General features: G+C 48.7%; 2 protein-coding genes across 3 annotated transcripts; one reads left to right on the forward strand and one right to left on the reverse strand.

Moving 5' to 3' along the window:
• Positions 1–24: 24 nt before the first annotated feature.
• TRMT13 (tRNA methyltransferase 13 homolog) lies at positions 25–8,939 on the forward strand. 2 transcript variants are annotated; one of them, XM_079761575.1, is made up of 11 exons: positions 25–275; positions 2,809–2,855; positions 2,946–3,012; positions 4,054–4,116; positions 4,289–4,358; positions 4,547–4,611; positions 4,963–5,130; positions 5,309–5,381; positions 5,656–5,730; positions 6,439–6,868; positions 7,145–8,939. In XM_079761575.1, exons 1-11 carry the CDS (start codon positions 129–131, stop codon positions 7,338–7,340), a joined length of 1,401 nt encoding a protein of 466 aa, XP_079617701.1. In that variant the 5' UTR covers positions 25–128; the 3' UTR covers positions 7,341–8,939. The 2 variants fall into 2 exon arrangements, with proteins under 2 accessions (XP_079617701.1, XP_079617700.1); XM_079761574.1 differs by having other exon boundaries at positions 27–275; positions 4,505–4,611; positions 7,145–7,583.
• A 667-nt stretch (positions 8,940–9,606) lies between these two features.
• Positions 9,607–22,414, reverse strand: LRRC39 (leucine rich repeat containing 39). Its single transcript, XM_079761576.1, has 8 exons — positions 22,232–22,414; positions 20,356–20,546; positions 16,331–16,436; positions 15,572–15,728; positions 14,113–14,249; positions 12,517–12,662; positions 11,399–11,551; positions 9,607–9,872 (listed from the first exon to the last, which is right to left on the reverse strand). Exons 2-8 carry the CDS (start codon positions 20,466–20,468, stop codon positions 9,635–9,637), a joined length of 1,050 nt encoding a protein of 349 aa, XP_079617702.1. The 5' UTR covers positions 20,469–20,546; positions 22,232–22,414; the 3' UTR covers positions 9,607–9,634.
• Between the last annotated feature and the right edge of the window lie 553 nt (positions 22,415–22,967).

Genomic DNA, 22,967 nt, shown 5'->3' on the forward strand with positions numbered 1-22,967 from the left:
GCTTGGCAGAGCGGTAGTCCCGGCGTCCACCAGCGCGGCGGGCCCGAGGCGGCCATCTTTGGTAAGGGCAAGGTTCCCGCGGGGAGCTGACAACTTTCCCTCCCTTCGCTCGCCGCTCGCCTGGAACTATGGCGGCCTCTGCGCCGACTCCGCACGCGCCTGGCTTCCCAGCCGAGGGTCGCTGCGGTTACTACGTGGCGAAGAAGAAGCGGTTCTGCAGGATGGTGGCGGCCGCCGGGAGGAGGTTCTGCGGCGAACACGCTGGCGCCGCGGAGGTCTGGTAGCTCCCTGCCCGAAAGTCGGAACCCAGTGTCCCGGCCCCGCCCCTCCCCTCTCGCACCGATTTCGGCTTCAGTCCCCCGGGTTTTCCAGCCTTTTCGGTTCATCCGCGCGGTGCTGGGCCCCCGGGGGGCGGGGGGGAGCCGGCAGGGACCGGCGACGGGGAGGGGGACCCCCGATCTCACTTTCACTCCAAACTCGCGCGTCCGCCGCTTCGCCGCCCCCCGCCCCCCGGGGGGATCCCGGTCCCGTTGCGCGGGGACCCCCGATCCCGTTTGTGTGCTCGCGGTTCCGTGAGCCGTCGGTCGCCTCCTCTCGTCGGGGCGGTGGGAACTTCTTACAGAATTGTGACTCGAAAGCAAGTTTGACTTTATTTTTCGGTGACAGTTGACGTTCCGTATCATTTTGTGTTGGTTTGAGGTGTACAGCGGAGTGTTGACGAAGTGACCCTCCCCCCGCCCCCCAATTTCCAGTTCCTGAAGTTAACAGTCCGCGCGGACACCCGGGCTCACCCCAAGGATGGGAACCCCCCACCCACCACCCCAGCTCCTTGAGGGGCAGAGTTTTATTTTTTTCAGTTGCAGTTGACACTCAATATTCTATTAGTTTCAGGTATACAACAGTGATTAGACGTTCATATAACTTAAGGGGTGACCCCCCCCAGCCCCCCATAACTCCAGCACCCAGCTGGCCACTCAGTAGCTATGACACTGTTAGGACTCTATTCCCTGTGCGGCGCTTTACATCCCCGGGACTGTTCTGTGACTACTCATCTTTTTTTTTTTTTTTTAATCTTTATTGTTGAAAGTTTTACAGATGTTCCCTCCCCCCCACCCCCCCATTGACCCCTCCTACCCATGGGTTATGCATATATGCATACAAGTTCTTTGGTTAATCACTTCCCACCCACCCACCCCCGCCGTCTGTACTTCCTCATGGGGAGGGAAGATTTTAAAACATGTAAGAATCCACTCTCCCTTTAAACATGAAAACAGCCCTAGCCGGCTTGGCTCAGTGGATAGGGCGTCCGCCTGGGGACTGAAGGGTCGCGGGTTTGATTCCGGTCAAGGGCATGTGCCTGGGTTGCCGGGGCGGCTGATTGGTGGTTCTCTCATCATTGATGTTTCTATCTCTCTCTCCCTCTCCCTTCCTCTCTCAAATCAATAAAAATATATTTTAAAATAAATAAAAATGAAAACAGGCAACAATTGTGTTCACTAGTACAGTTCCACCTATAATGGGACCGTGTATTTGGGGTACAGACGATAGGAAAATAAGAATGGGGACAAGAGGAGGGGGTGCCGGTGGGAAAAGACCCTGTCGATAGGTTTTGGGTTAAAGAGAACAGGCAGGTGTCTGTCTCGTGCCTCTGGGGTGCCCAGGACTGGGTGTGTTGTTTTTGTTAGTCCCAGGTTCACCCTTCTAGTCTCCATCCACGACAGCTCAACCCTTCATCTGCCACTGTCTGCCGTGGCCTTCGCTCTGCTTCAGATTGTGAATGGACTGGTAGTTGCCCAGAGGGAAGCACACTGAGACAAGCTAATTCTGGTTTGGGGGTGTGGCCGGCCTGTGACTTAGGGTGAGAACTCTTGGAAGCACACCCACAGGTGTGTGGGCCGGCTCTGAGGGGACCAGCACACATACCCTGATAGAAGACTGAGATGTATGGTTCTGTTCTCACTGAGACCTCGGACGTGCCCTTAACCGCACAGCTGGAAGGTGACAGCAGGTGATAGTAGACTCGGCATCAGTCCTGACTGGCCGATCGATCGGTCCGTGTTCCCGGAGAGCCAGCACTGTGCGCAGCAGGTTTTTAAAAACGATTAGCTCACTTCATCTTCCTCCACCTTTGGAGGCAAAGTTAATTGTCCTGTTTGGGTGGAGGCAGGAAGTCCACCTGAGGTCACAGAGTTAGGAGCCGGCGCTGAGAACCAGGCCTCCGAGGACTGCCCTGTCCCCTCAGATCCGCGGGAATGTTGGGTCACGCTGCCAGCACTAATTTCCTTTGAATTTTCCCGGTGCATATGGTTCCATCCGTGCCTTAGAAACAAATAGGGTGTGACCCTGCTCGCCTGTAGAATTTGGCCACCTAACAAGTGGTTAAAATGCCCTATTTCATCGTTTCTAAGACCCTTTCTTTGAACATCTCTGAAATCAGAATGCATCCTGAAATCAATGACATCACAACTTAAATTGGCAGTATTTTTTCTCTCTCAGTGGTGCCTAAACTGATAGTGCGTGTTTTCGTCAGTGCTATCACAGATTCAGTTTCATATGCAGGCCTTCTTTATAGCCTGTTTGAAGCTGCAGAGCCTCGTTGTCCAAAGCAGTATTTGCTCATGTGTATGTAAGCCAGCTACACTGGACACTGTGATTGTTGAACCCTGTGACCTAACCGTGCCCATGTTTTATTAATGGCCACTTAGGAGTCTTTGCCTTGTTTCGGGATTACACAGAAGTCAGAGCTAGTACCTGTAAGCAATGCATTTGATACTTTATTCAAATAAATATATCCTTTTTCTTTACTAGGAAGAAAATGCTCGAAAAAGAATCCTGTGTCCTTTAGATCCGAAACAGTAAGTACGGGGTCAGATAAGGGTTTTTTCTGTGCCGGAAACAGTAATTGTCACAAGTCTTATTTTAAATAATTTTCTCTTCAAATGTAGCACAGTCTACGAAGATCAATTAGCAAAGCATTTGAAAAAATGTAACTCAAGAGAGAAGCCAAAACCTGTAAGTAGTTGATCAGTAAAACTGAATGGTGAGCGTGTGCCGTGTGCTGTTGGTAGAGGCGCAGTAGATTACAGATGTGAACATTTAGCTCTCGCCGCCAAGGCTTGAATGCAGTCACTGCGTTTGCAGGTGCGAAGGCCAGCACTGTACCGACTGAGTCCGCGTTCAGATCATAGAATTTTATGCAACCAGAGTGTAGTTCGGAGAATAACTTCACAACGTGTTTATTCAAAAATATTCCCTTAGCGCCTCCTAGGGTTAGTCCAATTAAATTGATCCCAAGGGGCTTATTTGAAACTGGTAAGTAAGCTGTAAAGAACGGGCATTGTAATAAGGTCAACGGAAGGAGTGCACATGTGATAAGAACACACACTTATGTAAAAATTAAAATTAAGTCCAAGAGACCAGGAAAGGCTTCCCAGAGAATGATTATCTATTTTCATTAGTATTTTAGGTGGAAGAAATCAGACCTAAACTGTTGTAACATCGGTATCTTATCTCTGGTGTTGGTCATGCTTCCTGTCTGATCAGCAGCCACGGGTATAGCTGATGCTTTGTTTTTGCTTTAACGCTGTAAGCAGAACTGACACAGCCCTCAGTCTGCGCTGTAGCGAGGTTAAAACTCTCCTAGAAAATTACTGATGAATTTCTCTAGACCACAGATGTTCACAGAACCACAAACCAGGACGGAAGATCCGTGAACACAGGTCTTTGTTCTGTTCTCTCCTGTGGTGAATCCTCCGTGCCCAAAGCTAATGAAGGGCCACAGTAGGGCTCAGTAACTGTGTAATGAAGGGCCACAGGAGGTGCTCAGTAACTGTGTGATGACGGACCACAGTAGGGCTCAGTAACTGTGTGATGACGGACCACAGTAGGGCTCAGTAACTGTGTGATGACGGACCACAGTAGGTGCTCAGTAACTGTGTGATGAATGAATGGGTCGAAAGGAGGCACAGACAAGGGAAGGATCAGTTTTTCAGTTCAGTTTCTGTGAGCTCTTCACATTAATAACAGCATTTTTATGGTTTTGTTTTGGTTAAGGACTTCTTTATTCAAGATATTAATGCAGGCCTAAAAGACGAAACAGAAATACCTGAACAGTTAGTAAGTACTTGACTTTTTACTTTTAAACAGTATTTATAAGCTGTCTCCACATTGAATAAGCTGCATTCCAGTTTTTGTTTGGAATAAGTTAATTTTTTAAAATTTAGAATGCATTTTCCTATAGAATCGATATTCTTAGTGATCAGCTCACTCCTCCTTTTTTTGTATGTAGGTTCCAATTTCTTCTCTCCCTGAAGAGCAGTTGGAAATTTTAATTAAGAAGTTGAAAAAAGCAAGTGAGGGTAAGTCTGCCTCAAGTTCAAGCGTTTTAAGAACAGTTAGGTGGTATGTGAACGGCACCAGTGGCTTAAGGATGTTCCCACCGTTGTCCAGGGCCCTGTGGTTTCGGGTTTGGTTGCTTAAGCTCTTGTGCTTACATTTGGCACAGGTTTGAACTCTACACTTAAAGATCAAATTATGTCCCACCCAGCATTGCATGATGCCCTTAATGACCCTAACAATGGGGATTCTGCAACCAAACACCTGAAGCAGCAGGTATGTGTAGGCCACGCTGATCCTGAACACGGCTCTGGTCTGTCAGCAGCTAACATTCTGTTCCTTCTAAACGTAGCTACTAATGAGCTTTCCCTCAGCGTGCCTCTCCGGGACAGAACCCTTCCACTCCAGAAACCATGTGTAAACGTCTACTAAGATGTTTGGCCTGACTATGGGTCTGAGTACCGCGTGTTAAATATTTACAAACAAAGCAAGAGAAAACAATTTCAAGCCACGCGGACATCTTCCCTGTGACCATGCCGCCTTCTGTAGCATTACCTTCCGCTGTTTTTCCCACTTGAGCCGGATGTGTTTGCTCTCGTTTATAAAATAATCTCGAGAGGTTTGCAGGCTTCTATTTTAGGTAACATTGAGAAATTAAAGTTACTTGGTCCAAGAAGATGCTTTGTTGAGTTTGGAGCAGGAAAGGGGAAATTATCTCACTGGGTTGATATTGCCTTAAAAGATGCCGAAGAAGTCCACTTCATCCTCGTAGAGAAGGTGCCCACGAGGTTCAAGGTGAGCGACCACGGTGCGCCCTGCACGCGGCTGTGCTTGCACTTCCTCGTAAACAGAGGCATGTCTCTCCGAGGGGATTTTGCTCTGAATTTTGAAAAGAAATAGAACTGGTTTGTTTTCATAAAGCTTTTCTTAAACATAAAAAAGCCATGGTTATAATAATGTTCTGTTTGTGCAGGTAGATGGCAAACACAGAAAGAAAAATTCAGTGTTTCAAAGACTTCAGATTGACATCCAACACCTGTGTCTGAGTGAGTTGCGTAACTTTCTGTTGTCTGCCGTACACCATAGACGTTTCCAACGCTGGTTGCTTGGAAGTCCAGCCATGCATGCCACCCTGCAGGCGCGAGGGCGAGGCCTGGGCAGGCAGCTGCCACGCTGCTCGCCCACAGCCCCCGGGCTCCTGCTCCAGCCGCTGCGTCTTTGAGCCTCATTCCTAAACCACCAAGTGCGAATGTTTGTTGGAGTCTCTCTCAGCCCTACAATTCAAAGACTCTACTTAGTTCCCCTCTCCTTCTGTTGCAGACAGGATTCCCGTGCTGAGCAGGGAGAGGCTGCCTGTGGTAGGAATCGGAAAGCACCTGTGTGGAGCGGCCACAGGTAAGCAAGCACACCCATCGCGTCTACATCTCTCGAGGTCCTAGTGCCTGGCCCCGCTATTTCAGGGGTCTTTCGTGTTCCTGTCACGTGGTCACAGCTCGGTGGTCTGCACGGTAGCACTGGCCCCGTGGGCGAGCAGACAGAGGGCCTCCTGCTCAGCTGCTCGTGGCCCGGGTGAGGTCATGTGAGATCAGACACTGAATGGTGTGCGTCTCCCGGGGGCTCTCTTCCTTCCTGGTGCTCCCTCTGCGTCTTCCCTCATCTCTCCTTTCAGCACTGGCACCCCCGCCAGCCTGCCCGGACACCTGCCTCTCCGTTTCTGTCTGTGGCTTTTCCTGAGATGGAAAGCCCCGTGGCTTGTCAGTGTAGGGAGATGAATTTGCTCCGTGCAAGGCCTTTCCTCAGCCAGGGCCGGAGACCTGAGGTCAGTCCCAGTATTTGGACTGAACGATTTTGCAAACTAGACCTTAAGCTTCGGACAGTTTTACTGGGAAGTAGACTCTATGCAGAATAAATCATTCAAGAAAGTGAGACGATAATGAGAAAAGCAAATCCGAACAGAGCTGACCATTCAGAAGAGACTGATCGCTGGTGGGCAGCGAAGCAGGTTGGCTGCTTTGGGTTTGGGGTTTGAAAAGCCATAGCGCTCCCTCGAGTGAAAGGACTCATGGGAAAGACGCTGCCGGGGGGCCGGGGCTGTGTTTGCAGATCTTGCATTACGCTGTCTGGTTGAAACGTATGGCGCCAGTCGTGAGGAAGGGAGTGAAGAGCCTTCAGCCAAACGCATCAAGAACGAGAAAGCCGACAGAGACGTGGACGCTGCGGCCGAGGCCGGCGGAGAAAGAAACGTGGCGGAGGCGTGGACCCCTGTGGCTGGCATTGTGGTCGCGCTGTGCTGTCACCACAGGTGCGACTGGAGGCACTATGTGGGCAAAGACTATTTCAGGGCGCAGGGCCTGGGCGCCCGGGAGTTCCACTATTTCCAGCGCATGAGCAGCTGGGCGACGTGTGGGATGCGGACAGCGGCTGTGGAGGCCTCCGGTGTCCCCAGGACGAGAGGTGACGAGAGCGAGGACGGCGAGGAGCATGATGGCGGGGGACACAGAGGCCCTGAGGACCGCGCCGGGACGTTGCCCGGGTAAGTGACGAGGACCTGGACAGCTCTGGGGCGGGACTGTTGATCCTCTCTGTGTTCAGACGAATGCACCAAAGTTCATTCATGAAAACGTGCTCGGCCGTGAGCTAAAAGACGCGCGTTTTCATTGTGGCCGTAAGTGAGGCGTGCCTGGGAAGCACGGGACACATCGCCCAGGGGCTGGCGGCTCCCCGGCGGCTCCCTGGCAAACAGGAGCGATCAGAGAGCTCTTGGTAAACGGAGAGCCATGGGCGTCGCTCTGTGTGTGCTCTGCTGCAGGTCCCTCCCCGTGGAGGAGAAGGAGAGGCTGGGGCGCCTGTGCAAGCTGCTGATTGACCAGGGCCGCCTGCAGTACCTGCAGCGGAGGGGCTTCCGGGCCGCGCTGCAGCGCTACACAGACCCGGGGGTGTCCCTGGAGAACGTGCTGCTCACCGCCTTGCCGGCGCGGGCTCCATCCGCAGACACGACTGCTTAACGGAGAAGAAGCTGCACGCCATCTGTCTTCCACCAAAAAACAAGGCCTCCACACTGTGTTTTTATACTCATGGAAATATCATTTATAGCAGGTAACACGAACTTCATAAAACGTTGTGCCTCACTGCACCTGGTACTAGCTTTGTTTTTCACTTGAGAAGAGTCCAGACTCGAGAGGATTCACCAAAGTCACTTCAGCAGTTGCCTGGGTCCTGTCAGCCTTCGGGGTCTGTAGAGGCGGGGTCTGTAGAGGCGGGGTCTCTAGAGGCGGGGTCTGTAGAGGTGGGGGAAGGGGTCGCACAGTCGGCTGCTGCATCTGAAACACACACAACAGGTTGCCATGGGACTAGCAGTCACTTTCTACTTACATGCATTTTGGAAATGCATTTTCCTCTGGTTTTATTTAGCCCTTTTCATTTCTCAAGTTCAAGACGTAATAATCCGTTGTCGGTTTCTAACAGGGCCAGCCTGAGCATTTGGCTTCTGTGTGGGTTTTTCTTTCCACGCCGATCTGGAAAGAATCGTCAGGCTTTTTTCCTTTGCAAACAAATTCAGAGCTGTTTACAATCAATCAGTAAGTTCACCTTCAGATGTCCAGGGCCAGACCTGTGTTTGTATGTTATCAGGATTTGTCCTAGCAAACTCCAAAGCCAAAGCGATGTTTTCCAGGGGAAGAAAAAAAGTATTTCCTTCTGTTGGGTATTATGCAGATAGAACTTCCAAAAAGACACTGAGAAGCCCACTTGACAAATTAAGTCGAAATTTGCAAATAAGTTCTGAGATTAATTATCTCACATCTTTTAACAGGCTACTTTTACATGTGTAAATGCAAGTGTAAGTGTGTTCTCTCTGGTTTAGGAAAAGAATTTGGGGTGCAGTGAAAATTAGGGAGCGAACCAAACACCGCACACAGCCTCACTTAACTCATCGTTTCTATGCACAGCAACATTAAGCCAGTCACATGGTGGACTGATTTTTCACATCTCATCCTTGAGTGATTCTGCCTTTCTTTGTAAACAAATGTGTTAATCATGGTATGTTTGCCAAGACAAAGATTCAGAATTACTAGTTTTGGATTAATGATACTCTTGGTAACTTTTTATAGGTCTATGGTTGCATGAATTGTAAACTAAACAGCCTATTTTTAATTCCTGACTTTTCTATTTTATTTTAATCTCATGTTTTGTGAAACTGGGTGGGTTCAGATCCCAAGCCTACCACCTCTCAGCTGTGTGACCTTGGGCAAGCTACTTAATCTCTTTGTGCCTCAATTTCCTCTTTTTAAAAAAAATATATTTTATTGATTTTTTACAGAGAGGAAGGGAGAGGGATAGAGAGTTAGAAACATCGATGAGAGAAAAACATTGATCAGCTGCCTCCTGCACACCCCCTACTGGGGATGTGCCCACAACCAGGTACATGCCCTTGACCGGAATCGAACCTGGGACCCTTCAGTCCACAGGCTGACGCTCTATACACTGAGCCAAACCAGTCAGGGCTCAATTTCCTCTTAAAATGGGGGTGACGACAAAAATAAAGCCTACCTCGAAAGGTTGTTGTGAACATAAGATGAGATTATGAGTGTAAAATGCTTGGAACAGTCGGAGCACAGAATTAGTACTCAATGAATACTAACTGTTCTAAATAGTGCTAGTTCATGAAGCTTATTATCATTTTAATAAATAATAAGCAGACTTGGTTGTATTGACTGTTTAAGTTATAACCTTTTTCTCTTGCTATAAGTCGTATGCAAAATATTAGTAAGGTAAAATAGTTTGATTATATTTTAAGTTAGTTACTCATTCCTCCCTCCCCCATTCAAGGAAATATAAATGAAGATAGTACATCATTCAATAATTAACCTGATATACTGGGTCAGACGATGCTCATTTACATTATACCATCCGTTTTGTACCATTCAACAGCTCATGCCCAGAAATAAGTGATTATGCTATAGGAGGCATAATCACTTAAGTTTCATAAAACATTTACACACACACACACACACAGAATCACACTGACACAGTCTTGTGGCCCATGTGTGTTTCTGACACGGGTACCTAGTACTTTATGGGAAGTAAAGATTGCCCTTCAGTATGCCAGCCGTAGGTCAATCACAGCTTTCCCCAACCCTGTTCATTTCCCTTCGCATCCTGACTGATATGTGGGACATGCACCTAGCTGTTCCTCACCTGCAGAGCCTGCAGCTTCAGCTGATGGATGTGTTTCGCTCCCATCGATGCTTCCATTTGTCCCGCTTCCTTCCTCTCCCTCTAAAATCAATAAAAACATGTTTTAAAAAGGTAGAAGAAGTCCACAAAGCAGTTCGTGTACATAAGCCTCCTCCACCAGAAGGAACACCGAACCCGTGTCCGGCACCAGCCCCACACCTGCTTGTCTCCGGGACTCCTGGATGTAGGTGCGCATGAACTGGAGGCCGAATAATTCCTGCTGCTCCTCCTCCTCCTCGGCGCTCTCAGGGGGGGGAAGGGTCACGTCCAGTCTCAGCGGGTTGTCTCTGAAGTTGACAAACCTAGCAGAGTGCCACAAACAGTGTTTAGAGGTGCTGTGGAGTGTGCACTGCCTTCCCTGAAGACGCAGCATGATAATGTTCTAAACGACTCTTTCTGGCTGGTTCCAATAACTGAACGTCTTGGTGGGATGTGATATATCCCAAGAATCTTTAAGTTTCTTTCCTAGAAGAAGAAAATACTAGCTGAGACAACTGATTTCCAGAGCTTGTAAAAGTAGCTGTTAGTCCTGGCGGGTGTGACGCGGTTTGGCGTCCTTCAGTGCACGAAAGCTCACTGGTTTGATTGGTCAGGGCTCATCCCCAGGTGGGGGCATGCAGGAGGCAGCTGATGGGAGTTTCTCTCATCAGTCTTTCCCTCTCTCTTTCCCTCTCCCTTCCTCTCTAAGATCAATAAGAACATTTTTAAATAAATAAAAGCAGGCAGTGGAGCAGTAGAACTTCCAAGGGCGTGTCTAATGCATCTCGAACACACAGATGCTCCTCGACCCGACAACGGGGTTATGTCCCGAAAGGCCCACTGTAACGTGAAAGCAAGCAGAAAATGCATGTAATTCGCCGAAGCTCCTGGATAGGATGGCTTCAGCCGGCCTCCCTGACACATGTCAGAACACTCCCATCGGCCTGCACTGGGCCAGGCCACCTAACAGAGAGCCTGCTTTATAATGAAGTGCCGCAGAGCTCATGTAATTTATTACACATCACCTTTGCACCATCATAAGGTCCAGGGACCGTCTGTACAATGAACGCAATAAACTTAAAGTATGCGTACTTTATAGGCTTGTGTGTGTCTTTATCATCGTAACTTCACCATCTGGTACAGGCCTTAGTAGTTGCTGCACAGGTGAATGAATGAATGAATGGTTTTGTTACAGATGTGGGATTTGTCATGAATTCTCATGTCTCATGTTCACTGCCTAGAAGTTAAGTTTTGGGAGGAAGATACCAAAGGAGTTTTAACCTTTTGCACTCGGATGTCGAGTGTGACTCGACACGGTTAGCATTAGAATAAAGGAATCGAGAAAAAAAGCAAGCGAGTGCAAAGGGTTAATAGTAACGAACTTAGATGATTTTCATGAAAACATCAAAAACAGAGGGCATTACTTGCCTGGCCGTTGTGCTCAGTGGTTGAGTGTTGATCCAGAAACCAAGAGATCTCGGTTCGATTCTGGGTCAGGGCACAGGCGTGGGTTGTGGGCTTGATCCCCAGAATGGGGCGTGCAGGAGGCAGCCGATTGATGATGTTTCTCATCAATGTTATTATCTCTCCCTCTTCCTTCCTCTCTCTTTAAAAGTCAATAAAAACATTAAAAAATATAGGGCATTCCTTGATGCTGATAAATCCCAGCACTGCTTTCGTTTTATGGACTCAGTATTATATGAATCATATTTATAAATTAGAGTTTCAAAGTTGGACACGTCTTTGAAATGCGTGTATTCATCCGAAGAACTCAGATCTGTAGTGATTCCTCTGGCTTTGTTCTGCAGCCAGAAAGGAACGTGTCCGTTTGGTGTGGAGAGCGCCTTACCTCAGGCCGGGCATCTCGCCCATGCACGCCGGGATGTCCTGCAGTTTGTTGTTGGAGAGAACCAGCGTGCCCAGGTTTTTCAAGCTGCTGATGGACTCGGGCAAGCAGGCGATTTCATTCCGCTGCAGCCAGAGCGTGTGCAGGCTTTGCATTCTGAGGAATGAAAGGAGGGTTCTGCGATGAGTCCATCACACACGATGTGGACACCCTGGTTCTTAGGAACGTAACAATCACAGAGATGTCACCTTCTTTAGCATCTCACCAGCCGGTACGCCTATCGAGGGAACTAGCCTCACCTCACTGCTTACAGGGGAACGGCACTGGGGAGTTCATCTCTGCAGGGCCGTGCACACGGTGCAGAAGTGGAAATGAGATCAGTGTGCTCTAGACTGCCTCACTGTTCTCAGCATTTCTTAAAGAGGCACTGCTGTAAAGGGGACCGAACCCCAAACAGAAAATCAGACATTACTAATCTGCTCAGAGGGCACAGGAAGTGTGCATGTGGCTAACACCACAGACTGGGGGCCAGGCGGCCTGGGTTCAAATCCCCGATGGCACACATCCTATGACCTTGAGCGATCCCGCCTCCTCGTCCATTCGTAAAGTGCACAGACGTGTGTGGCATGCACTTCGCAATACTGTCACCATTGCGGCATGTTCTTGTCACATTGTGGAAGCCAGATAGCCAGTTTTGCTCTTTTACTTTCCCCTCCTCCTCCTCATCCTCCTCTTTTTTTTTTTTTTTTGGAGTAAATGAAACTCTTCTATTAAATGGTAGCACAGTTAGAACAAGATATATCTATTGGGCTTATACTTGGGGTCTCCTTCATTCTATTTGTTATTTCTTATCCTAGATTACTTCATCACGCCTGTTGGTAGCATTAAAAGTTGTTTGCTTGCCTGGTCGGTGTGGCTCAGTGGTTGAGCGTGGACCTATGAACCAGGAGGTCACTGTTCAATTCCCGGTCAGGGCACGTTCCCCGGTTGCAGGCTCGATCCCCAGTAGGGGGTGTGCAGGAGGCAGCCGATCCGTGACTCTCTCTCCTCACTGATGTTTCTCTCTCTCTCCCGCTCCTTCCTCCCTGAAATCAGTGTGTGCAAGAAGCTGTTGGCTTTACCTCTCTATGGCGTCAGGGAGCTGCTGGAGTTGGTTGCCTCCCAGGTCCAGCCACTCGAGGGCGGGCATGCTCAGCACGGCGGGAGGGATGGCGGTGAAGCTGTTCATGCTCAGGTCCAGGTGGGTGAGCTTCGTCAGGCGGCCGAGCTGAAGAGGCAAGCAAGGGCGCCCCAAATGAGGGAACGAGCTGGGCACGCACACGGCGAGGGGGTCTGTTACTGCAAGGAAAGCTCCCCGAGGCGTGGGCTCGATCTCCTCCCGTGGAAACCAAAGTAACACTAAGTGACCCCCAGCAGGTGAAACGCTCCCACGGAAAGCTCGTCTATTCCAGGAAAAGTCTCCCCCGAAGGAGCCCAGTCCCAGGACTGCAGACCTGCCGGGAGAGACTTCTGTCCTTTCTCACAGTAAGCGTGCTTTCCTCTCGTCCACGAGTGGACATTGGTATGGAAAAGCTCAAATTCAAAATAATTTCTAATGGAACCCTCTTCTTTGTGCTGATGCTTTAGATATGGTATCTCAGGCACAGAATTTACTGTTTAGTCATTCCATATATATATATATATATATATATATATATATATATATATATATATATATATTTTATAGATTTCAGAGAGGAGAGAGGAATAGAAACATCAATGATGAGCGAGAATCATTGATCGGCTGCCTCCTGCACGCCCCACACTGGGGATCGAGCCCACAATCCGGGCCTGTGCCCTGAGCGGGAATATAACAATGACCTTCTGGTTCATGGGTTGACGCTCAACCACTGAGCCACGCCGGCTGAGCAAGCAAACAACTTTTAATGCTCCCAATGGGCGTGAAGTCATCTAGGATAAGAAATGTTCCATCTAGTAATTGGTGTCTCTCCAGCTTTAGAGTTTAAGCCATGAATAAAACACTTTTTCAAAATCTGTCGTCAGACTTTTACAATTTTTAAATGGCTCAGAACAGAGTATAAAGAAATTGTTTTTACATCAGCATAAATATGTTTGTGTGACCCAGCGGGTGTGGCTCAGTGGTTGAGCATCAACCTATGAACCAGGAGGTCAGAGTTGTGGGCTCAATCCCCAGTGGGGGCGTGCAGGAGGCAGCCAATCCATGATTCTCTCTCATCATGGATGTTTCTATCTCTCCCTTCCTCTCCCTTCCTCTCTGAAATCAATAAAAAAATATTTTTTAAAAAAACCTATGCACTCTATAACAACCAACTAGTTACCAAAGGGTTTTTTTCTATCAACATATTGTGCTTCATGATGATTAATCCATTCGATAAGCATTTATTATCAACTACATCCTAAGCTGTGCCTGCGCCTCCAGGAATAGGAATAAGTAAGACTCACTCTGGCCTTCAAGTCATCAGAGTCTGGCCAATGAAGGATGTCAGTACTGCGACAGTAACAGAAGGATCTTTTATGCTAAGCAGAGATTTCCCTTACTTAAACAATGCCTTTTACTTAAAATAACAGGAAACAGCTTTCACTATATATTTCCTGGAATAAAATGGGCAGCCTTGCTTTACTAGTGTTGCTTTTAAGGATCCTCCCGCTGAGAGAAGCGAGCCGCTGGCAGATGGGAACTGCATTGCCCCCCTGACCTCGTGAGGAAGCTCGCAGATGTCTCTGTTGACAGCCAGCTCCAGCTTCTCCAAGCTGGCGCAGTTGCTCAGCTCCTTGGGGACAGTCGTGATCTTGTTGTAACTCAGAATCAGCTCCTGGAGTCTCGTGAGCAGTCCTACAAAAACAACGCACAGGGAGACCAGGTGGGTAGACAATAATGTTTCGTTAGGAAGTATGACACATTAAGAACTAGCCAGGCCCAGCCGGCATGGCTCAGGGTGTCGACCTATGAACCAGGAGGTCAGGGTTCAATTCCCGGGCAGGGCACATGCCCAGGTTGCAGGCTCGATCCCCAGTGGGGGGCATGCAGGAGGCAGCTGATCCATGATTCTCTCTCATCATTGATGTTTCTCTCACTCCCTCTCCCTTCTTCTCTGAAATAAACAAAAATATACTTTGAAAAAAAAAGAACTTGCCAGTTTTATATTGATACATTCACAGTTGTCCAATTTTCATTTTTGGGATTTCCTTTCTCCTTAAAGTGATCTTCCTTTTTTAAAAAAAAAAATGTATTTTTTTATTGATTTCAGAGAGGAAGGGAGAGGGAGAGAGATAGAAGCATCATTGATGAGAGAGAATCGATTGGCTGCCTCCTGCACGCCTCCTAGTGGGGATCGAACCTGCAACCCAGGCTTGTGTCCTTGACCAGAGTCAAACCCAGGACCCTTTAGTCCACAGGCCGGCACTCTATCCACTGAGCCAAACCAGCCAGGGCTGAGTGATCTTTCTAATTTCCTTTCTTGCCTTCTCACTGTCTCCTTCGAGGAGGAATCACTGAACCAGGAACATTGGGTTTAGAATCTATACAGTTACATTTCTGAAGAGACACTTCTGCATGGATCCCTCCTCCTGAATCACCTCAGTAAACCCAGGAGCGTGGACCCCCCAGAACGTCGATGTGGATCAGAATGTTTACAATGTTCTCAGGACTCAGGGCGATGGGACGATGAGATCTTTATTCCGTGTATCAAACAAAAACCGTGTGTGTGTGTGTGTGTGTGTGTTTTTAATGTACGATTTTTTATTTTAGAGGGAGAGAAACATCGATTTGTCGGCCCACTTATCTATGCACTCATTCAGGGATCAAACCCGCAACCTTGGCGTATCGGGATGATGCTCTAACACAGTGGTCGGCAAACTCATGAGTCAACGGAGCCAAATATCAACAGCACAACGATTGAAATTTCTTTTGAGAGCCAAATTTTTTAAACTTAAACTTCTTCTAACGCCACTTCTTCAAAATAGACTCGCCCAGGCCGTGGTATTTTGTGGAAGAGCCACACTCAAGGGGCCAAAGAGCCGCATGTGGCTCGCGAGCCGCAGTTTGCTGACCACGGGTCTAAGCAACTGAGCTACCCGGCCGGGGCCTGAAACAGGAATGTTAATGAGAAGCACCGGCCGGTGGATGAGACAGCACGGGGTCAGAGCAGTCCTTACCTATCCCGCGGGGTATCTCTGAAATCGTGTTTCGAGATAAATCTAACACAAGGAGGTTCTGGAATCTTCCGATGAACTCGGGGATTTTCAGCAAACCAGTTCTGTGCAGTTGCCACTCCTGCAGCTGATTCAGTTTCAGGAGCGAAGAAGGAAGGGTCTGCCCCGAGAGAAAGGAGAGACGGGATGTTACTTCCATCGCTCCGCGTCCCGCCGCACTGAAGCGGGGTCGTGGAGGGATTGCTGCATTTGTAAGAGGACCTTGGAAAGGGGGTGATCTTTCCGAGTGCCTTATGTGACTCACTTTTGGGGGGGAGGGGGGCTGTGTATGCGCACGCACGTGTGTGCCTGTGTGTGTGTGTGAGAGTTGGGGGACCTGATAAAAGAAATAATATCCATTTCCATTTTGTGAAGTCTTAACTGAGTTACCTGCTTCAGAAAAGCTATGTGATTTTCATTAGGCAGATGGTCATCCTTTATTTTTAAAAAATGAGAGATTACTTATGAAAAGGATTAGAAGGAGAAATATTAAAGTGATTTAAGTTTATGCAGAGTAGAAGCAAACTGAGTTTTTGCACACACACACGCACACACACACAAAACGGTGACATTATATTTCTTTTCAGTTGTTCATTCCTTTGGGTATGTTATTAAAATTAGAATTTCTTACCGAATTCCAGCCTTAATGACACAGTCTCAGGATCATTCTCTTGCAGAAAGCAGAATGCGGACACACAATCGAACGTTACCTGCCGCGCTTACCTTCCACTCCTCCTGCTCTATCTTCAAAATAACTCGGCCGTTTTCCCTGGTGACCTTTTCCTTCAGCCTCGTCAAGGTGACCCGCTCCTCCCAGATCCGCACGAGCCTGGGAGACAGGAAGTCCCTGAGCTCATGGGCCAGGACAGAGGCCACGCTCACCTTCCTATTAAACTGATCAGAGCCGACGCCACGCCTGATGTTAGCCATCGCATTCCCTTTACTATGAAGAAAAGCCCATCAAAAACAACTGGCCGACCGTGTGTGCAGATCAAACAGGAACTTATTTTGTGAGGGTGTTACCTACGATCACAAATGCCCTGTTGTCATGTCTTTGGGAAGTGTCATAACTCTCCATGAGTTTGTGATAGCAGCTTTATTGAGATGCAGCTTACATGACATAAAACAGATCCTCTTACAGTACAACTCATGGTTTGGGTATATGCATAGAGTTGTGCAGCCATCTTATCCAAAACACTTAGGCAGTCATCAGAGAATGGAAGTTTAAATCATTTGAATATTTCTTTGCCAAAGTCTCTTGACCTCTGGGAGGTAAGATATATTCCTAACAGTTTTGCCTATTAACTGATCTTCAGCCAGGATTTTATTTTAACGCACAGAAACCCAGATAGCTCTGAGAGTGTAACGCTTGCTGTTCGTGTCTGTAAAATATTTCCATGGAGTCTGCATATTTTCATCTGCTACTGGACCAAGATTTAACTAATCGGCTAACAAGGGAATGTCGGTGTGTGTGGCCTTCTAGACTGCACAGCTGAGCTCCCGATTGACCATGGAATTGTTTTAAGATTAAAATTAAGGGAAGATTACATTTTGCAAATTCCAAGTAAAGATTCTAGCTAGAACTAAAGACTAATTTTGGTCTAGGTGCGAAAAAAAGATAGGTATTTCCCCTAAATTTATCAAATGGTATCTGATTTTCTTTTCCCCTAAAGATGGTCAGAAAGCTCTAATATGGCATATAGTGATTATAGCTGTTAGCACAAGTGTTGTCTGTAACCCCAGGGCAGAATCTGGAGGCGGTTTATCCTTAGCGCCCCCTGGTGCTCAGGGCAGGTGAAGGTCAGTTTGGTGCATGAATGAATGAATGTCGGGAGGGGCTGACCTAAGTAAGGGCCCAGAGGAGCTTCTAGACCTAACCTTAGTGATGGAGGAGGGGTGTGTAACAGCTTTCGGAATTTACATTTTACTAACAGGTAGTCCTCCCTCCCCATCACAATCTAGTCATGAACCCGAAAAAGAAGACACAGTAGGGGAAAATACTAGTAACGCACACTCCTTACTCTTGTACAGAGAGAACTCAGAGCTGCTGAAATGAAATGATTCTTGACGAGACCTAGGTCATAGGTGAAATTCAAGGATTTGGAACCACGCCATGATGCCTGGCCACTGTTTTAACAACGAGTAGGGTTTATTAAGAGCAAGGTAAAGTCACCTTGATCAGAACTGTGCGCTCTAAACATAAGGGGTTTCACCAGAGTAGCTCTTTCTAGACAAAGCCAACCCAGGGGAAGGGGAGGCCTGGGGTCGAGGGAAAGCACAGGGCGTCGGACTGCGTGAGTGTGAATACCGGCTCCACATGTGTTAGCAACGTGATCTCTGACCAGCGACTGAGACCTGTCCCTCGGGCTTCCCATCTTGAAAATGGAGAAAATAATAGGACCCATGGGTGACAGCGACTGCTCATCGTCCCCAGTATCCGTTACCCCTCTTCTCCCTCAGTAACAGAGCCTCTCCGTTTAACTGGGCACACGATGTCATTGGGCCGTCCCCCCTGGCAGCCAGGTCCGCGTCATGGGAAGCCGTGGCCAATGGGATGCGGGCAGGAGCAGGGAGTGCATTTGCCCGCTGGCCGGAGGCCAATCCCGTGGCTGCAGTTGGTGTTTCTATTTGGGGCCATGGGGTGACTGCAGGAATGAAAGCCACGCACAGTTGAGCAACAAGGTAGGCGCCGGAGGGTGTGACTCAGTGGCTGCTCTTCCAGCCCAGGGTCCCTCCACCGGGAAGAGTTGACATTCCTGTTTAAGGCACTAAGATGCTGGCTTTCCTCCCCAGAGGAGGCAGTTTCAGCATGTGGAGAGGATTGCATGAGGTGGTGCAAATACACAGTTAACAGCATACCTGTCAGCAGCATCATTATCTCTCCTGGCGTTGGCTGGGAGAACGGCCCCTCCCCATGCAGATCTTCTGCTTTTAGGGACAGTTATCAGACACCTCTAGCTGCTTATCAATAACCCTTTCCTCCTCTTCTTTGCTGGGAGAACACCTGTTATTGTCAACCGTCTACACGTCCCCCAAGTCGCCCAGGTGTAAGTCTTAATGTGTCTGAGTCAATCATACAATCTCATCCCCGAGAAGGTAAGTGGAGGAGGGGTGTACACGTGAGCCAATTCTGGCCACTGAAGAAATAGAAATAGTTTCCATTCTTCCCTTCCCTCCTCTCTGGTGCCCGGCTGTGGGGCCTGGGAGTGGAGTCACCCTGCGACATTTCGGGGAGCTCACCGGAGCGCGCAGTGGAAGGTGACAAGAGCATCTGGCTCTGCCCTGACCGGTTTGGCTCAGTGGATAGAGCATCAGCCTGTGGACTGAAAGGTCCCAGGTTCGATTCCGGTCAAGGGCACGTACCTTGGTTGCGGGCACATCCCTAGTAGGGGGTGTGCAGGAGGCAGCTGATTAATGTTTCTCTCTCATCGATGTTTCTAACTCTCTATCCCTCTCTCTTCCTCTCTGTAAAGAATCAATAAAATATATATATTTTTAAAAAAGAAATATTAAAAAAAAGAGCAGCCGGCTCTGCAAGGCAGTTGGCGTTTTGCAAGTGCCTGGCCTCGGGACGTTCTCCCGCTCACGCCATTTTCTGTTGCGTTTTCTGTCGTTTGCGAACTAACACAAGACCGTGAAGGCTTAGAAAGAGAACTGAGGAGTGGAGCTATGGGGAATCAGTGAGGAAAGAGTCTCTTCTCTCAAGAATAGCAGAGCCCTGGAGACATTCGGCGGGGGAAGCAGGCAGATACAAGAAGGCAGATGAGAGCCCAACCACTTAAACACAGCCAAATCTAGCAGTCAGGGCATTCCTGGGGCCCTGGCCGGAACTCACTGCGACTGAAATAGGTGAGAGTCTACAGAGCCTTCTGCCAGGTGTTGTTTTATTTTTATTTTTTAAAATATATTTTTATTGATTTCAGAGAGGAAAGGAGAGGGAGAGAGATAGAAACATCAATGATGAGAGAGAATCATTGATCGGCTGCCTCCTGGACGTCCCAGCCTGGGGATCCAGCCCTCAACCTAAGCCTATGCCCTGACCGGGAATCGAACCGTGACCTCCTGGATCATAGGTCGACGTTCAACCACTGAGCCATGCTGGCCAGGCCAGATGTTGCTTTAGACCCTAGGGCAGTGGTCGGCAAACCGCAGCTCATGAGCCACATGCGGCTCTTTGGCCCCTTGAGTGTGGCTCTTCCACAAAATACCACGGCCTGGGCGAGTCTATTTTGAAGAAGTGGCGTTAGAAGAAGTTTAACCTTTTGCACTCGGATGTCGAGTGTGACTCGACATGGTTAGCATTAGAATAAAGGAATCGAGAAAAAAGCAAGCGAGTGCAAAGGGTTAAGTTTAAAAAATGTGGCTCTCGAAAGAAATTTCAACCGTTGTACTGTTGATATTTGGCTCTGTTGACTAATGAGTTTGCCGACCACTGCCCTAGGGGCTATGATGTTGAGCAAACATTCACTGACAAGTAGATAAATGGGACTCATCAAACTTGGATGAATGTTGAGCAGAGTCCTCTGGGGACCTAGGAGAACTCCGGTTTTCACAGGTAGACCCTGGTGTTTTCCAAGCCCCCATCACATGGCCACTCTTAGTTGAGTCGGGTGTCTGCTTTGGGCACGTGCTGAGTTTTCAATAAATAAACATCTCTATCAAGTTCCATACGAAGGCCTGCAAACGCTCTTTCTCTAAGGATGCCATGCATTTCCGCTCACGCAAAGAACAGAGATGTGGTAGCCTACTTCTGTTGGAACTCCTTCTCGCGCTTCAGGTCCTCAGTGAGTATCTGGATCCTCTTCTCCCACACTTCCTTCACGGCGTTGACCGCCCCGGCGCAAACCCCGCTTCCTGACATGGTTCCTCCACATCGTCACAGAGCCCCCAGCTTCGTTAGGTTTAAATAGCAGGGTCACAGGTGCATCTCAGAAAGGACCTAATTGTACCAGAGGAGGAAAAAAATGCATTTCAGAATGCTCATTGAGTACATCATGATCAAATAGCTTACACACACACACACACACACACACACACACACACTAAAAGCCCGATGCACGAAATTCATGCAAGAGTAGGCCTTCCTTCCCCCAGCTGCTGGCACTGTCTTCCCTCTGGCACCTGGGACCTGGGCTTCCCTCGCAGCCCTGGCTTTGTCCAGAAGGACGTCCAGAAGGATGTCTGGTCTAATTAGCATATTATTATTATAGATATTTAAATATATTTTTATTGATTTCAGAGAGGAAGGGAGAGGGAGAAGGAGAGATAGAAACATCAATGATGAGAGAGAATCATTGAAAGGCTGCCTCCTTCACACCCCCTACCAGGGATGGAGTCCACAACCCAGGCGTGTGCCCTTGACTGGAATCGAACCCGGGACCCTTCGGTCCACAGGCTGAAGCTCTATCCAGTGAGCCAAACCAGCTAGGGCTGCTTTTCATTATTAATTGCCTCTACATTATTGATTTCTTTAAAGGAGAAGTATGAAAGAAAGAAAGAAAGAAAGAAAGAAAGAAAGAAAGAAAGAAAGAAAGAAAGGAAGCAGTATGTGTGGTAAGAGAGACCAAGACAGACAAATAATTGATAACTAATTGCCAATATGCAGAAAACCCTCAGGAGAGGGTCCCTGTTTCTAAGCAACGCCTGCAGAACCCACACAGGAGAGCTGGCGGGATCCTGTGCCATTTAGAAACCTTGGGACACAAACGCTTAGAATCCCACCCCCCGGCTGTATCACAAGTCAGCCTGCAGTTCGTCTCAGAGGTGAGCAAGTCTGAATTATTTGCTTATCAGACAATAAAGTATTTATTGAACCCCAAGCGTCTACATGCATGTAAATGTGTGTTTTACTAGACTTGTATGTGCTCATCTGCCACCAACGTGGGGCACCTTCCGTTTTCCAGTAACAGCGCGACCACGTTCCCTCGGACTGCGGTCTCCTCCACCACGTGGTGCCTGGCCCAGAGGCGAGGATGGCAGTGCCGTGACCGGGAAACTCAGCTTCCCAAAGCCAAAAAGAAAGAAATGCAACCTCAAACCAAACGCTCCTGAACCCTCCAGAGAAGGACAATCACGCGAGTGACCAGGAACCCCCAGAGTCATTTCGATGCCATTCCAAGTTCAGTTGTACATTCTGGCCAAAACAGGCACAGTAAAGGCACCGTCCGCAGCAGCAATCCTACATAGTAAAAGCCTAATATGCTAAGTGTCCGGTCGTCCAGTCTTCTGTTCAACCCAAGTGTAATATGCTAATGATATGCTAAGGCCGCTCAACCGCTCACTATGACGTGCACTGACCACCAGGGGGCAAACGCTCAAAGCAGGAGCTGCCTCCTGGTGGAGCTGCCTCCCACAGGGGGAGGGCCGCTCAGCCAGAAGCCAGGCTCAGGGCTGGCAGCTGAGGTGGCAGCAGTGCTAAGGATGTCCAACTGCCGGCTTAGGCCCGCTCCCTGCCCCAGAGACCCCAGCCATCAGTCGGACATCCCCCAAGGGCTCCTGGACTGCGAGAGGGCACAGGCTGGGCTGAGGGACCCCTCCCCTCTCCCCATCCCCCACACAAATTTTGTGCACCCAGCCTCTATTTATATGTGAAGGAGGATAGAAAACCTTTTTTAAAAGACTTACCGTCATCGGTGGTGGTCGAAGCTGACATGCCCCACGCTGGCGGTGATCAGCTGCGGGGATGGCGCGGAGACCTGTGTCCAGCGTGGCTCTGAGTGAGTGAACCCTCTGTCAGACTGTCAGCGAGTGAGAGGCAATGTCAGCCTCGTTCTAAATTTAGTTCATGGGCACAGCTGAGAATAGCAGGCACCACGTGGAGCTTCTGAAGCATCAGCGGGTGCTGATGGGAATGCATTCCCACGCGGCAGAACGCTGAGCGCGGGCACCACAGAGCAGCCGGCCTGCCTCTTCCCGAGCTCCTGAGAAAGAGTTCCTACGGAGAGTCCTCCCGCTTCTCCTGACTTCCACATCGTCAGTATTTAATATAATTTTAAATGTTTATATGTTTATTGATTTCAGAGAGGAGGGGAGAGGGAGAGAGAAACATCAGTGATGAGAGAGAATCATCGATCGGCTGCCTCCTGCATGCCCCCCACTGGGGATCAAGCCCCAACCCTGGCATGTGCCCTTAACCAGAATCAAACCCGGGACCCTTCAGTCTGTGGGCTGACGTTCTATCCACTGAGCCAAACTGGCGAGGGCTAATATAATTTAAAAATATATATGTTTATTGATTTCAGAGAGGAAGGGAGAGGGAGAGAGAGACAGAAACATCAATGATGAGAGAGAATCACTGATCGGCTGCCTCCAGCACACCCCCTACTGGGGATCGAGCTCTGACCGGGAATCGAACCGTGAC

The sequence above is a fragment of the Cnephaeus nilssonii genome, assembly GCF_951640355.1.
Source record: "Cnephaeus nilssonii genome assembly, chromosome: 21".
Classification (NCBI taxonomy): Eukaryota; Metazoa; Chordata; class Mammalia; order Chiroptera; family Vespertilionidae; genus Cnephaeus; species Cnephaeus nilssonii.

What these genes read in the sequence shown, in the direction of transcription:
- TRMT13 (XM_079761574.1), top strand. Translation starts at nt 129, where the DNA reads ATGGCGGCCTCTGCGCCGACTCCGCACGCGCCTGGCTTCCCAGCCGAG. An exon ending in AACACGCTGGCGCCGCGGAG is followed by an intron (nt 276 to 2,808) that starts GTCTGGTAGCTC and finishes TTTCTTTACTAG; the next exon opens with GAAGAAAATGCTCGAAAAAG. An exon ending in GTTGAAAAAAGCAAGTGAGG is followed by an intron (nt 4,359 to 4,504) that starts GTAAGTCTGCCT and finishes CATTTGGCACAG; the next exon opens with GTTTGAACTCTACACTTAAA.
- LRRC39 (XM_079761576.1), bottom strand. Translation starts at nt 20,468, where the DNA reads ATGTCAGGAAGCGGGGTTTGCGCCGGGGCGGTCAACGCCGTGAAGGAA. An exon ending in TAGAGCAGGAGGAGTGGAAG is followed by an intron (nt 15,729 to 16,330) that starts GTAAGCGCGGCA and finishes CTCTCGGGGCAG; the next exon opens with ACCCTTCCTTCTTCGCTCCT. An exon ending in TCTGCGAGCTTCCTCACGAG is followed by an intron (nt 12,663 to 14,112) that starts GTCAGGGGGGCA and finishes TTGCCTCTTCAG; the next exon opens with CTCGGCCGCCTGACGAAGCT.